A 13,194-nucleotide genomic window follows, 5' to 3' on the forward strand; every position below is an offset into this window, starting at 1 on the left:
CCCACCGCCACAGCCATCCTTCCCAATGGAACCTGCGCGTAGTGGAACCACCCCCACCACCACCACCAGCAGCCCCCCTTCGGCCTGGTTCCCCAACCCCACCCTACCCCACCCACCTCCACAGCTTGTCCTGCGTCCTCCGAGCCAGGCCGTGGGACAGTCATTAGTGAGTACGGATTTCTGATTGTCACGGTTAAAAGGCGTATGCTGGCTATTTAATACAAACACGCCCCTTGCCCCAGCTCTCGCTCTGAATGATAAAGTCTTGAAAATCTCCTACAGACCACCAGGAGCAGCAGCTGCAGCAGGAGCTGGTAGCTCTCAAACACAAGCAGCAGCTCCAGAGACAGCTACTGATCGCTGAGTTCCAGAGGCAGCATGAACAGCTGTCGCGACAACATGAAGTCCAGCTGCAGGAACATATCAAGGTGTGTGTGTGTGTGTGTGTGTGCGTGTATGTGGATCAGGAAAGAGTCCTTCCCTGAATACAGCTACTGTAGGACTGCACTCAGCAGAAACACACCTTGTGAAGGACAGGAGGTAGCATGTGCATGTGTACACTTAAGTGATGTGTGTAATTTGATCTGGTAGCAGAATTTTGCTGCTTAGTCATCTCCATGGGAACGTAATAAACTGTGTGTGTGTGTGTGTGAATTTTGATATGCGACTCACTTTGCTGAAAAGCCTCACTGTTGTTGCCACGACCACAAAATCAGCCAATAAGGATGATCAGTCTGGCATGAAAATAACTCGGATGTGTGTTCTCCAATCTGCTCAGTCTCCAGTTTAGGGTAGCGCTCATTATTGGACTGGTGATGTCAAATGATTGATTCTTTTTAGTAGGCCATGGCTGCACCTTCATCAGAACAATGTCTCCTCAGTTTTGATATGTTTTGCCCACCCTGTGCACTGTCCCACCTTCTCTGTCTCCTCTTACTCTTTCATCCTTCAATATTCTTGTCTTTCTCTCTGCCAGCACCAACAGGATTTACTGGCACTCAAGCACCAACAGGAGCTGTTGGAGCACCAGAGGAAGATGGAGCAGCAGCGTCACGAGCAGGAGATGGAGAAGCAGCAGCGGGAATACAAACTCCAACAGCTCAAAAATAAGGACAGGGGGCAGGAGAGTAAGTAGCAACTGCTAGTGAATGTGATTGTTTCAAGAAAAAGATTGAACCTTGTATTTGTAACAATATTGGGCGGCTGTAGTAACAAAAACTCCCATTCTGTTAAAGCAACACAATAACTCAATGCCTTCGTTTTACAAGGTATCTGAAAATCTATCTTGTATTATGCTGTGATAAAAATGTAGTGAGTTGCTAAAAGGGCACCGGTATACCTAGAGCGAATTTAGTGAATACAATTTAAAGTAAGATGCTTGAGATCAGTTACGGGTGTTAGTGGGTCTGCATTCCTGTGGTTCAGAGGTGTCAAGCTCTAAATGAAGCTGTCATGTTTGACTTAGCATACATTCCCTCTCCATCTCCTGAACGCTGCCAACATCTGTCGTAAGTGTGCTGAAGCACTGTGTCATTTTATCACAGCAGGTGTTAGAGAGTCTCGGTCCTTCCAGACCCTCTGTCACAGCACCTGTCCTTTTGGCCCAGCAGTCAGAACAGCCTGACCTCACACCTTTACCACAGGGAATATCAGAGTGGGACAGCCAAGACCAGGCGAAAGGAGCAAGACATTCAAGTGCCCTTGTTTTTGTAATGTGTTCTTTGTCATTTACTTTTGCTTCCTTCTAAAGGATGATTTGCTCATTTCAACTTGGGTCTTATTTTTATTACTTTGGCCATCATTGCATCTTTTATGATACCACTGTACTCGCCAAACTGCTGGCTGAGATCTGGGAACACGGTGACATTTCTACAACCTTCTACTGTCAGATGATAGAGGGATAGGTTGTTAAGAAGCCAACAGTTTAGCCTTATTATCTAGTACTCTCATATATTCTTATAATATTTATCATTAGGGTTTTAGAGCACTGATGATAGCTATATTGTCAGGATCTGCTCTCACAAATAATGCTGTCCTGATGTTAATACTAACAAGCTCTGACACAATTACATAATTTTTTGGCAGGAGGAAATGTTTGGGGCTGTTCTTTGAGCTGTGTCAAATTGCTTCTCTTGTTACTGTAATTGTTTGATACCACACAAATACAAGGTGGCATGAAAGACTTGAGTTATTAAAGAAAGCACTTTGAATTGTCATGTTGTTTAAAAAGGCTAAATACATAAACCCTTACTGAATATGTTGCTTCATTTAGGATTTGAATAGCTCTAAAAATGTGGTAAAAAAAATGTGTTGGTCTTTCCAACATGCTGGTGTCTGTATGTAGAATTGTAGTGTAAATAGCCTGGTTATATTTTGGGAATGGATACTTCTATGCTATTGAGAAGAAAATGAAGAAAATGGCCTAAACCCCTGTCAGTGCTTGTAGTTATAAAGTTCACATTAGTACGACGAGACATGCAATAATGAAGACAATAACAACTGAGATATTTCCTCATTAATTCATGTAGTAAAGTTAATCAGTCTATCAAGACTGATCATTGTTAGTATGGCTGTAAAATGCTTTGATGTGGGTTGTTTTTGGCAGGCTTTGATGTGGTATTTCAGCAGAAATCCTTTTGGATATAGTTAATGGTGGACGCACATTGGGAAACATGATTTTTTTTTGCCATTAAAGTCCTTTTCCTCAACTATTCTCTGCTGGGCAAAGTGAGCCTACAGTTTGACGTCTATGGAAAGAGCATTGGGTTGTAAACAGAGGGAGCTTTGTTAAGTACTGCAATAAATTGCATAGAAGGCAGTCTCATAAAAGCCAATTTGCTTCAGCGGCTAAGCGGATATATTGGGATGTCAGCACTTCCAGATGCACCATGATTTAGAGAGCATATATTAGCTGTATTTACCACTTTCTCCCTCAGGCTTGACACATCACCTGTAATCACTCACGCTGTCACATTCTTATAAAAACACACCTCGACTGTTTTTTTCTGTATTCTCAAAACATATTTTTTTTGCCCCCTTTATTGCTCCCCTCGTTCTAGTCCTCATTTTTTCTCTCGGTTTCTTATTCTCTCTCTCTCGGCCACATCTCCCTCCCTGGACAATTTGTTTGTAGCTACAGAATGAGGGTGGTAATTGAGCAGAGACTGGGAGCTGAGTGGAACTCATGATGTGCTGCTTTGAGGAGTTAAACAGCACTGCTGTCGTCTCTGTGGAATTTCAGTGAAACTCTGATGCAAGATTGTGCTCCCTGTATGTAGGTAGAAACCCATTATGTGTCGAAAAGTAGATGAATGTTGTTATAATCCTCACGTTAGTGTCACAGATTGTACAGGAGGGAACAGTACAGTAGAGGCACTGAACCACAAACTTCTCCAGAAATGCAATACTGAAGGAAGTGTTAGTAAGGGGCAATAAATAGAGTAGAGTTATGTGGAAAAGTGTACAAACATTTGGTTACTGAACTTCCCATGTCTTTCTGTATCTCTGTCTATGTTAGGTGCAGTCGCCAGTACAGAGGTTAAGATGCGACTTCAGGAGTTTGTCCTGAACAAGAAGAAAGCACTGGCTCAGCGAAACCTAAACCACTGTCTGCCCAGCGACCCACGCTTTTGGTATGGGTGAGTGTCACAGCCCACCACTACAGAACCACTTATGGCTTTGGGATGTGACTGGTTGTATGCCAGTGAAGGATTTATGTGATATTAAGTGAAAATTCAAGTTTATTTCAGTAGACAATTTAAATTTACACAGGATTTGTAAAATAGATTTAAAATTGGTTTGATGTGTAAGAAATAAACAGGCACAAGAGAAGAAAAAGAAGAAAGGTTAAATAGGAGAAACATTCCACACTGATGAAACCTTATATTTCTGAGCTATTTTTCCATTTTTGTGAGCCTTTTAGTTTTGCCTTTTCTCATCTAAGCCAAAAAAAAAAAAAACACTGGGAAAATATCAAACATAAAAGGCACAATGATGAGAAACATAAAAGTCCCACATCATTGTGCCTTTGCAGACATGGTGGTGTTTTGAGCCCCTGTTGTGTGGATGTTCCTCTGTGTGTAAGAAGTTACCAACATCAACATTAGCATCTCTGAGAGTCCTCGCCAGTTGCCTCTGAGTAAAAGTAAAAAGAAAATGTTGAAGGAACAAGGCTTTTTTTGTCTATGTTTGTAGCCCTTGATTGGCAACTGGTTCTCTTTTAGGTATGTTTGTGTGTGCGTGTGTTTGAAGTGGGCACAGAAAAAAGACAATGGCACCTCTCCTGCGCTTTAAATATTTGAAGAGGCTTTAAGCAGTCAAACATTTCTGCCAAGGCAGGAGATGATAGAGGAATATAAAGAGTGTGCCATCAGTGAGGGAAATGGCTTTCTGTCACTGTCACCACCATCACCAGCTCTCCCATCTCCTTAGTCTCTTTCCTGTTAGCTTTCTCCTCAGTTCTTCTGAACATTTTATCCTTCTTCGGCCTCATATTTCCTCTCATCCTGCATCTATCACCTTCCCCATCCCTGTCTCTATGTATTTTCACACACTTTCTGTCTGTCTCTTTTTCTATTCCACCTACATTGTTGTCCACACTGTGTCCTTTAAAGTGTTGACCTTGGGGAGGGAAATGGAAGCTGTCTTTGTCACTAGACCTTTTGTGTGTGTGTCAAAGGAAAGTCTGGTATGGTAAAGTAGGTAGATGAAGTATGTATAATATGACCTTGGCAAGCACACATGGAGCCAGACCTCACTTGATACATTGCACGTTATAACGGTGTATTTAACATTTTTTTAAATATTCTTTTCTTGTAGAAAAACCCAGCACAGCTCTTTGGACCAGAGCTCTCCTCCCCAGACAGCATTGTCAGCGTACAACCACCCGATGCTGGGCACATACGACTCAAAAGATGACTTCCCTCTCCGCAAAACAGGTACAGAATGGTGTCATGGTTTTGCTAAGGTATCATTACTTTCTCACATCCATATTCCTCCACCTCTTAAAACCAGTCTGGAAGGGCGCCCTAATCTTCCTTTTCTCTGCATTAGCAATTGAAATGGCTTATTGGGTTTCAACAGTCAGGCACATGAACCAGGAGTCAGCCACTGGAGGATTAAAAGGAGCCCCTAAAATATTATCAGGAAAAAGATATCAAAGGTTATTTTATGAAGTCTTTTGAACCAATTTTAATGTAAATTAGGGTGAATGGATGGTGAGTAGAACCACTCTAAATCAGAATATTAGAAACCTTAAATTCACTAAAAGAAACAAATGTGTTAAAGGAATAGTTTGACGTTTTGGGAAATACATCAGTTTGCTTTTTTTGCTGAGAGTTAGATGGAAGATTGATACCACTCATATTTGTGCGGTAAATGTGTAGCTGTAGTCTGGAGCTTGTTGTTGTTGCTCTGTCAAAAGGTAACACAATTTGCCTTGAAGCACCTCTAAAGCTCATAAATTAACATGTTGTATCTTGTTTGTCTATAATACGTACAGAAACCAAACTGACAATTTGAAAGCTTAACAGGAGGTTGTGTGTTGGACAATTTTTTCGTGGGGTCCAAGCCAAGAAACAGCCATAAATAGTACTGAAAGTATTTTTGTTCCTGCTTTCAAGGTCTTACAGTGAATGAAAGTAGAAATACTTGAGGGTTACTTACTTCTATTCAGCCTTTTGCTTTATCATCAGGTGTTTTTGATATTTTTTTTTTCAGAAGCCAGTTGGCTATTTTCCTGTTTTAGACTAATTCACACTGATATTGACTAACACAATCAGGCAGGCTCCTTTACATACGTCATAGATCATACTGTTCAACAAAACAACCCTTGAATACGAATAGCACGTAAAAAACACAGTTCCTGCCTTTTGGATGCATCACTGTTATTTCTCCGTCCTTCTGTCCATGTCAAGTACGGCCAAGGCTGTGATTGTTCACTTAGCGTCAGCAGCTGCTTTGGCAGTATTGCTGCCTGCTTTCACAGCTGGAGGCCAAGCTCTGTGTACTCTCCACTCCTGCCCACCTACCGTGAGCTGGAGGAAGGAATGATTTATCCTGGCACACAACCTGAGACGGCAAGTTTCAACTTTCAGGGACACTAAAATGTAATTCAGGAATTTCTTGATTTGCCATTGGTGTTGAGAAATATTCACAACACAACTTACAGTTTCACAGTTCATAACCAAAGTACAACAGGCACTATCACTGTGAATATGTTAAAAAGAAAATGACATATTTTCAGGAGAAATTTAGTTTGAGATTTGAAGGCAGTGTTCTTTGTCTTTGTGTCAGTTGTGAGGAGAAGCAGAGAGGGAATACTGACATGTGCACACATATGGCACGGCTGTTGAGGAACTGTTGTGTCAACAGTGAGGAGACATAGATCAGATTAGACTGGCAGACAGAGAGATGAACTGTGCTCAACAGGAAGTGAGTGACAGTGGTCACCACAGTTGTGCGCCGCTCTGACGACTAGAGCTGTCACACATGACGTTTTTGCCTGTGGTGACCCATTTTAGTGATGTATGCGTGTAAATTGAAAAAAATGTACGTTAAAAAGCGAGGCCAGGCGTACAGTATATTACAACAGTGGTTCATTGTTCAAGTCTGTGAGGCTTTGTGATAGTGACTCTGAGAACACAGAGGGCCACTTTGAATGCTGTGGCAGGAAGTCTGTTAGGCCTTCATGACAGACGCTGACCCCCTTTTCTCCCCCACTCTTTCGCTCACTGAATCACACACACATTCCCATGCCACACTGTGCACTGAACATTTAAATCCTGCAGGATGTCCATATAAAGTATAACATTTCCATATTAACCACTTCCAGGTATTTGACTAAACCAAACTCATTGGTAAAAGCCTGGTGTTTTATACATCTAATCTCAGTCCCATTGGTTTGAAACTTCACACTGTTTACTGGACGCCACTGATTTTAAAAATCACCTCCAGGAGAAGGCCTCATTAGTTGTAACAATTTGTCTATCTGTCTGCCTACCTACAATATGTCCTTCTAACATATCTACTGTACCTAATGTGTCAACACCATATGAGATTTCTGGGAAGCTGCATTGATGAGTTTCAGCAAACTACTCTATTGATTTCCATAAATCTCTCTCCCTCTCCACCCATTCCTTGGAAGAGCAGCATGGCTTCCCCCAGCATGACTCTTGCAGCTCGGGACTCCCATCTGTCAAAACAGATGAGCAACTGATCAATATGTTTTGTATCAGAGAACCAGTTTCCTCCTCCACTCCCTATTAAAATATTAAGCACCACTTATTGAGACGTTTAATCTGGTATTGATATGTCATCAGACAGGTAGGCATAGAGACATTACTTAGTTTTGTACAGTTTTTAATGGCTAGAAGTGTGAAAGTGGATCAGAGAGAGACCTTGAAAGATTTATTTTTTTTGTCTCAAGCAGCATTGTGTAATAAGAGATTAGAGAAACACTGAAGCCACAATGCAGCACATGTCATCAGGACATTGTAAAGTGAATATACAGTACTACCTTGCTTCATGTGTCTTTCATGGTGTTAATTCACTTCCTTGTCTTAAAAGCCATTTTGGCCACCGAGGGCTAGTGTGGAAATTTCTTTTTCAATGTTGCAGTTATAATGCCAGGACTGTGGGTAATTTTGTACCTCAACAATGAGGGCCCTCACAGAAGAAGACGAGAAGATGTTATTGCCTGACAACACTGGATTCACAGTTACAATAGTCAGAATATGTAAGAAAAGCCTGAAAAACTTTAAAAAATGCATTACATTTTTTGGGCCATCAACATCCAAAAGTGGGACTGTGAAGATTGCTTTTACAAGGCAGCGTGTCCACCTTTGCATTGCTTCTGTTGTGCATATTTGCATGAAAAAAAAACTAAGGTGAAAGGGTCAACAACGAAAATGAAAAGAACTTATGCCAGGGGAAAGAGAGAAATGGGGATTAAGAGGGCGGGAGAGAGAGGACCGGGTGGATGGAGGTGAAGGAGGGAGGATGGGCTACAGTAAAATGCCAACATCAGCAGTAAAACCAGTCTGGGCCCTCTGCAGCGAGTGTGTTCGCACGTGTCCACACTGGTGTGCTTTTGCCCAGTCGGCATTAACACCCTTCAAAGTCACTGCGTCCTGAGGTGAACACCCCTGTGGCGACCAGTGCCCAGCAAACACACACCCCTACTTCACCCTCCTGCTCTTTCTCCTTTACTGTCCTCCTAACCTCCCACTAACCTTCCATGTATCCTTCTATCTAGTCTCCCTCTACTCCTCCTTTTAGCCATCCATTTCTTAATGAATCAGGATGCACAAACACAACCTTGACCAACCCCCGTCCTCCATTCCACCATCTTTGTGTCCCTTGTTTCTCCTTTCCTGGCTACCCACCAAATTGTCCACAGTTTCTGTCACCTTTGCAGCCCACTGTCAGTAGATCCTCACAGTGGAGGCTAATAATGTTTCCTGTGACACCTGGTTAATACTTGGACAGCGTAACAAAACGGAAATGTCAAATGTTTGTTTATGGGTTAGCGTATGCATAGCCAGAGATGATTGAGTCTTAACTTTAGATGTTGGCAATTCCAACACCATGGATCATGTTAGAGCTGGTCTGACTATAATAAGCATAGTTATGATGTCATCTAATTTCAGTCAAATTCTCTTCACCATGGTTCATTTAGTCTCCTCGTCATTAACAAAATGACAGGGTTATCATTTAGGGATGTTCGAAGCACTTAAAAGCACTTTGAGAATCAAATAGGCATAAAATAATGTTGAATAGTTTGGTGCATGATTACTACAATCTCTATTGGCAAATGGCAATTGCATTAACATGCATTAACTAAACTAACACCAAATGCTTTTTGTAACATACCAGAAAATAATGGAGAAAATCTGATTTTCAGTTGTATTTTTTTTTATCATATTGTAATAATTATGGCAATAATTGTAGCACTTGGAAACTACTCCCTGTGCAGGAGACTAAAATTGAACTTGACTGCCCTATTCCCCTCTCATAGTCCCTCATGCTGTGTCCTCCAGTTCAGCTAATGCATAGTGTTTTATCCTGACCCACCCCATCCCTCTTAACAAAGACTTTGGAAGAGTGCCCTCCACTTAGAAGAAGCTCTTTTTTAAATAATTGAGTTTCATAAGTTCAGCAGTATGTTCCCCTTAAAATTGAAAGTGCATTTGAAAAAGTACTTAGACATTATAGATTCACAATAGGTCATCTCAACCCCACTGACCAAGAGGTATATAGAGTGCTTGCACCTCTTTGAAGTACATTAGAACTTTGTGTAACTTCATCCTACCTTGATTAGCATTCCCAGCTACAGGGAGCCAGGGCCAAGGGTTTTGTAATGACCCTGAATAAGTCTTTTAACAATAAATCGCTACAGTACACACAGAAGAATCAATTGCTTTCACTTGGCTGTACCAAAAAGTGCCAGCTCCTTCTCTAAGGCTAATGAACTTGGCGTTGTCTGTTTGTTACGAGGTCGTGGGACGAGCATAGGGTCAACTATTGGTCAACCGTCCAGCTTCAACTAATTGAACAGAAGGAAGCCAGTAGAGGAGGGAATAAAGCTGCCCGTGTCTGGGGTAGTCTGGTAGAGAGACACCAAAGCAAGATTGGCCAGAAAAGGTCAGGTCCTATCCCTGACCCTGACAAGATTCCCAGAACACACTGAATGCTTGCCTCTTCTCTCTCCTGCCCTCATGTCGCATTTCCCTCTACAGAAAACACAAAATACAGTACTAGGCAGGCACATACCCATACAAACAAACATCGAGCCCCATACTGGCAGTTTTTTATTGTAATTCTAGTGTCTGGAAACAAGCAGTGTTCATTAGCAGAGCATGGAGGCAGCATCATTAAGCATGGGGTCAAGAAAGCTGCCAGTTGGCTGCTTCCCCTCTTGTTGCAGCGCTTCCCACTGTCACATGATGATGGCTAACCTCAGCTCCTGAGTCTGTCAGCCAACACATACAGTGTAGCCTATAGGGACGAGCTCATTAGCCCCGCTACATGCCCGCGAACAAGCTCCCACTTGTGCTGCCCAGCAATCTACCACAAATCTGAGTGCCAGAACGACCGTTTAGAGAGAATCTGTAATTTTCACATTTATGGAGCTAATTTGAGGTGTAACACATTAATATTTTTAGATTGGGTGGCCCAGTTGGAAATCAGATACTTAAGTCATCGCTTAACTCTGTCCTTTTAGTCCACCGTCCATTTACTTGTAATATGGGGTGGGATAAGCCACATTTGATGACAAAAACACGTATTGACAACACATCTTTTCATATTTTCATGTATTTCATCAAAATGTAAAAGCCCATCTTAAATACTTTTAAGTTTTCTCTTAATGTAGACTGAACCTTATCCATATTTTGAGTAAATCCACCATCATGTTCCTGTTCTCTTTGTGTCTTGTCAGCGTCTGAGCCCAACTTAAAGCTTCGTTCCCGGCTAAAGCAGAAGGTGACCCGCAGTAGCCCTCTGCTCCGGAGGAAAGATGGCCCCATCACTACTGCCAAGAAGCGCTCCCTAGATGTGGCTGGTGAGCTCTCACTGGATTTCTACTGTTTTAGTTTGGTATCATGTTACAGATGTGCAGAATCGGATATTCAGTTCTTTGTTAAACAAGTGAAAAAGATTAAAATATCCCCTTTCTAGCCTATATAACATCAATAAATTGGATTTTTCCTAGCAACATTAATTTTGATCTAAAACTGTCATATAAATTGAATTAAATACCAGCATCATTAAATTTGGTGAGGTTTGGATATAAAAAAACAACAAATTAAATTGAAATTAAATTAAATTATAAATACATCCCCAAAGGGCTATAACAAAATAAGGTCAAGAAATAATAGTGTCATATTTCATCTCAAAAGGAGATTGGCCCTGGACAGCATGTTAGTAACATCTAATTTCTGTGCTGTGTATGTTCTAGAGTCTGCATGCAACAGTGCACCAGGCTCAGGTCCCAGCTCCCCCAACAACAGCTCCAGTAACATCCCCAGTGAGAACGGTGTCACCATCTCCAGCAGCCCAGGAGAGGTAACCAACATGGCTGCCAGTGTGTGCATGTGTATGACTGTATATGCACGTGTGTGTGGGTGTGTGTTTGTTTTGGTGTCTGTGTGTGTGAGGGAGGAAAATGACCAAAGGACTATCTATCTATCTATTTTAATGGAGGGCTCAAGTTCTGTGTGTGCATGATTGTGTGTGTGTGTGTGTGAAAAGGAGGCGAAGTAAAACACTGTATCTAACACTGTGTCTACTTTGTGTATAAGCTCTGTGAGTATTTACTGTAATGTTGTGTGGTTGTGTGTTTTCAGGCCTCCTTGCTTCAGAGGTTGGCTGCAAGGGAAGGTTCAGTTAGCCAGCTCTCTCTCTACACCTCCCCTTCTCTGCCCAACATCACCCTGGGACTGCCAGCCACAGGCCCTGCTAGCACTGTGAGTACAGTAAATGCACAATATTGTAATGATATAACAGAGCATTACTAATTATGCCAAAGAATATTTACTTTTACAAAACATGCACCCAAAATGTACCTTTGTACCTCTAATGGTTCTCTGCCTGGTTAGTTTACTACAGAGAATAATACTAGGTTTATTAAAATCAGCACTCACTAGTCTGTGCACACAGAGTAGGCCAAGTCTAAACTGTTTTCATTTATGCATAGAAAAATTCAAAAAGGGAAAGCTCTTGTCAGTGATTTTTGGCATGAAGATGCCTTACTGTACATGTCTCTCTCTCTTCTTCTGATTCCCTTTCTCCATCTCACTCCCATTCTGTCTCATTTGACCTTTCTTTGTCTTTGTCCATCTGCTTCTCTGTGTGTCTGTCTGCCTGCCTCTTTCATTCTCTGTCCTCGTGTCTCAATCTCTGTCTCTCTTTGTAGGTGGTATCGGGACACCAAGATGGTGAGAGTCGTCTGGCATTGCCTGCGCTACAGCAGGGCATTCCCCTGACCCCTCCATTCCTGCCCTCTGCCCACCTGCCCTCCTACTTGACATCCTCAGCTCTGGACAGGGAGGGAGCTGGAGGGGGCACGGCTGGCCACAACCCCCTCCTCCAACACATGGTGCTGCTGGAGCAGGGCCACAATCCAATGGGTCAGTATTAGTACCTATAAATGAGTATAGTATAAGCATAGTATAAGTTAATGTAATTGACTTACATAGTTATTTTTAAGCTAAAAAGCACCACTCTTAGATGTAATTTGACCTGTACTTTGTCTACATATTCTCTTTTTTTATGACCTGGGATTCCTTTTTGTAAGCTTTGCAACCAAGTTAGTAGTGATAAGATTTCTTATTTGTATTGATTTTTAAACATTCAAGGCAAGGCACATAACAGACTCTATGGGGAATCACAATCATGATGTATCACACTTTTGTCCTCCTACTAATTGTTTTGAATTACTTGAAAGTGAAAAGGAAGATAAATGTACCCAAACTGTCTAGTTATAATCCTCTGTTGAAAATATGATGTATAATGTATAATAAGTAATTTCTACATCTAGGGATCTCTCACATCAAAACAATAACAAAAGATGTAGTTTGATGACATTGTGAAGTACTGTGGAATCATGGGAGTTGTTGTTTTCATTGTTAAACAACCACCAATGCTGATGAAAATCTATCTGATGTGATACAGAAACTGTTCTTGGACAAAGTAATGTATTAAAGTTTCAGTCACAGTTGCTGACTTTCTTCTTTATTCTCTGACATATCCGATGTATCCTGGAAGTTATAGCAACTAGAGGCAGGCAAGGAAACGCACCATGAAATGTGCCATTACTGGGATAAAGTTACAGATATCTTTGGGTTTGAACATTTTCGGAAACATTTGGGATAATGTACGTATAACTCAACTTTAATTTGTAAATGTTACATACTATATCCTTAAGAACTGAACCTTACAAAATAAATAAACAAATCCTGGGAAATCGTTTAATTTTAAAAAAGGCTCATTAATCAACAGCTCGGCACTGTAGTATACATTGTGCATTTTTTGGGGGCTATTTCAGCCGTGGACAATGCATGTGCGACTGAGTCATAATCAGCTACAGTGCCCACATTCATCGTAAGAAAGGAACAAGTGTCTTTGGCACAGAGCAGCAGGCGCTTAACTCAATGCAGTCATTCAAAAGTTCAGTGAGTAATAAGGAGTCTGATC

The 13,194-nt window shown here is 41.5% G+C and overlaps 1 protein-coding gene across 1 annotated transcript in view; it reads left to right on the forward strand.

Moving 5' to 3' along the window:
- Nucleotides 1-13,194, forward strand: part of hdac4 (histone deacetylase 4) — a gene marked incomplete in the record, with an annotated part of 49,774 nt that overhangs the window by 28 nt on the left and 36,552 nt on the right. Inside the window, 9 exon segments of the mRNA XM_035676810.1 lie at nucleotides 1-166; nucleotides 283-428; nucleotides 977-1,127; nucleotides 3,518-3,638; nucleotides 4,819-4,937; nucleotides 10,439-10,561; nucleotides 10,958-11,064; nucleotides 11,346-11,465; nucleotides 11,915-12,128. Of these exon segments, the coding sequence (XP_035532703.1) occupies nucleotides 1-166; nucleotides 283-428; nucleotides 977-1,127; nucleotides 3,518-3,638; nucleotides 4,819-4,937; nucleotides 10,439-10,561; nucleotides 10,958-11,064; nucleotides 11,346-11,465; nucleotides 11,915-12,128 (1,267 nt within the window).

The sequence above is a fragment of the Morone saxatilis genome, unplaced genomic scaffold (assembly GCF_004916995.1).
Source record: "Morone saxatilis isolate NCDOM2014 unplaced genomic scaffold, NCSU_SB_2.0 Contig5, whole genome shotgun sequence".
NCBI lineage: Eukaryota > Metazoa > Chordata > Actinopteri > Moronidae > Morone > Morone saxatilis.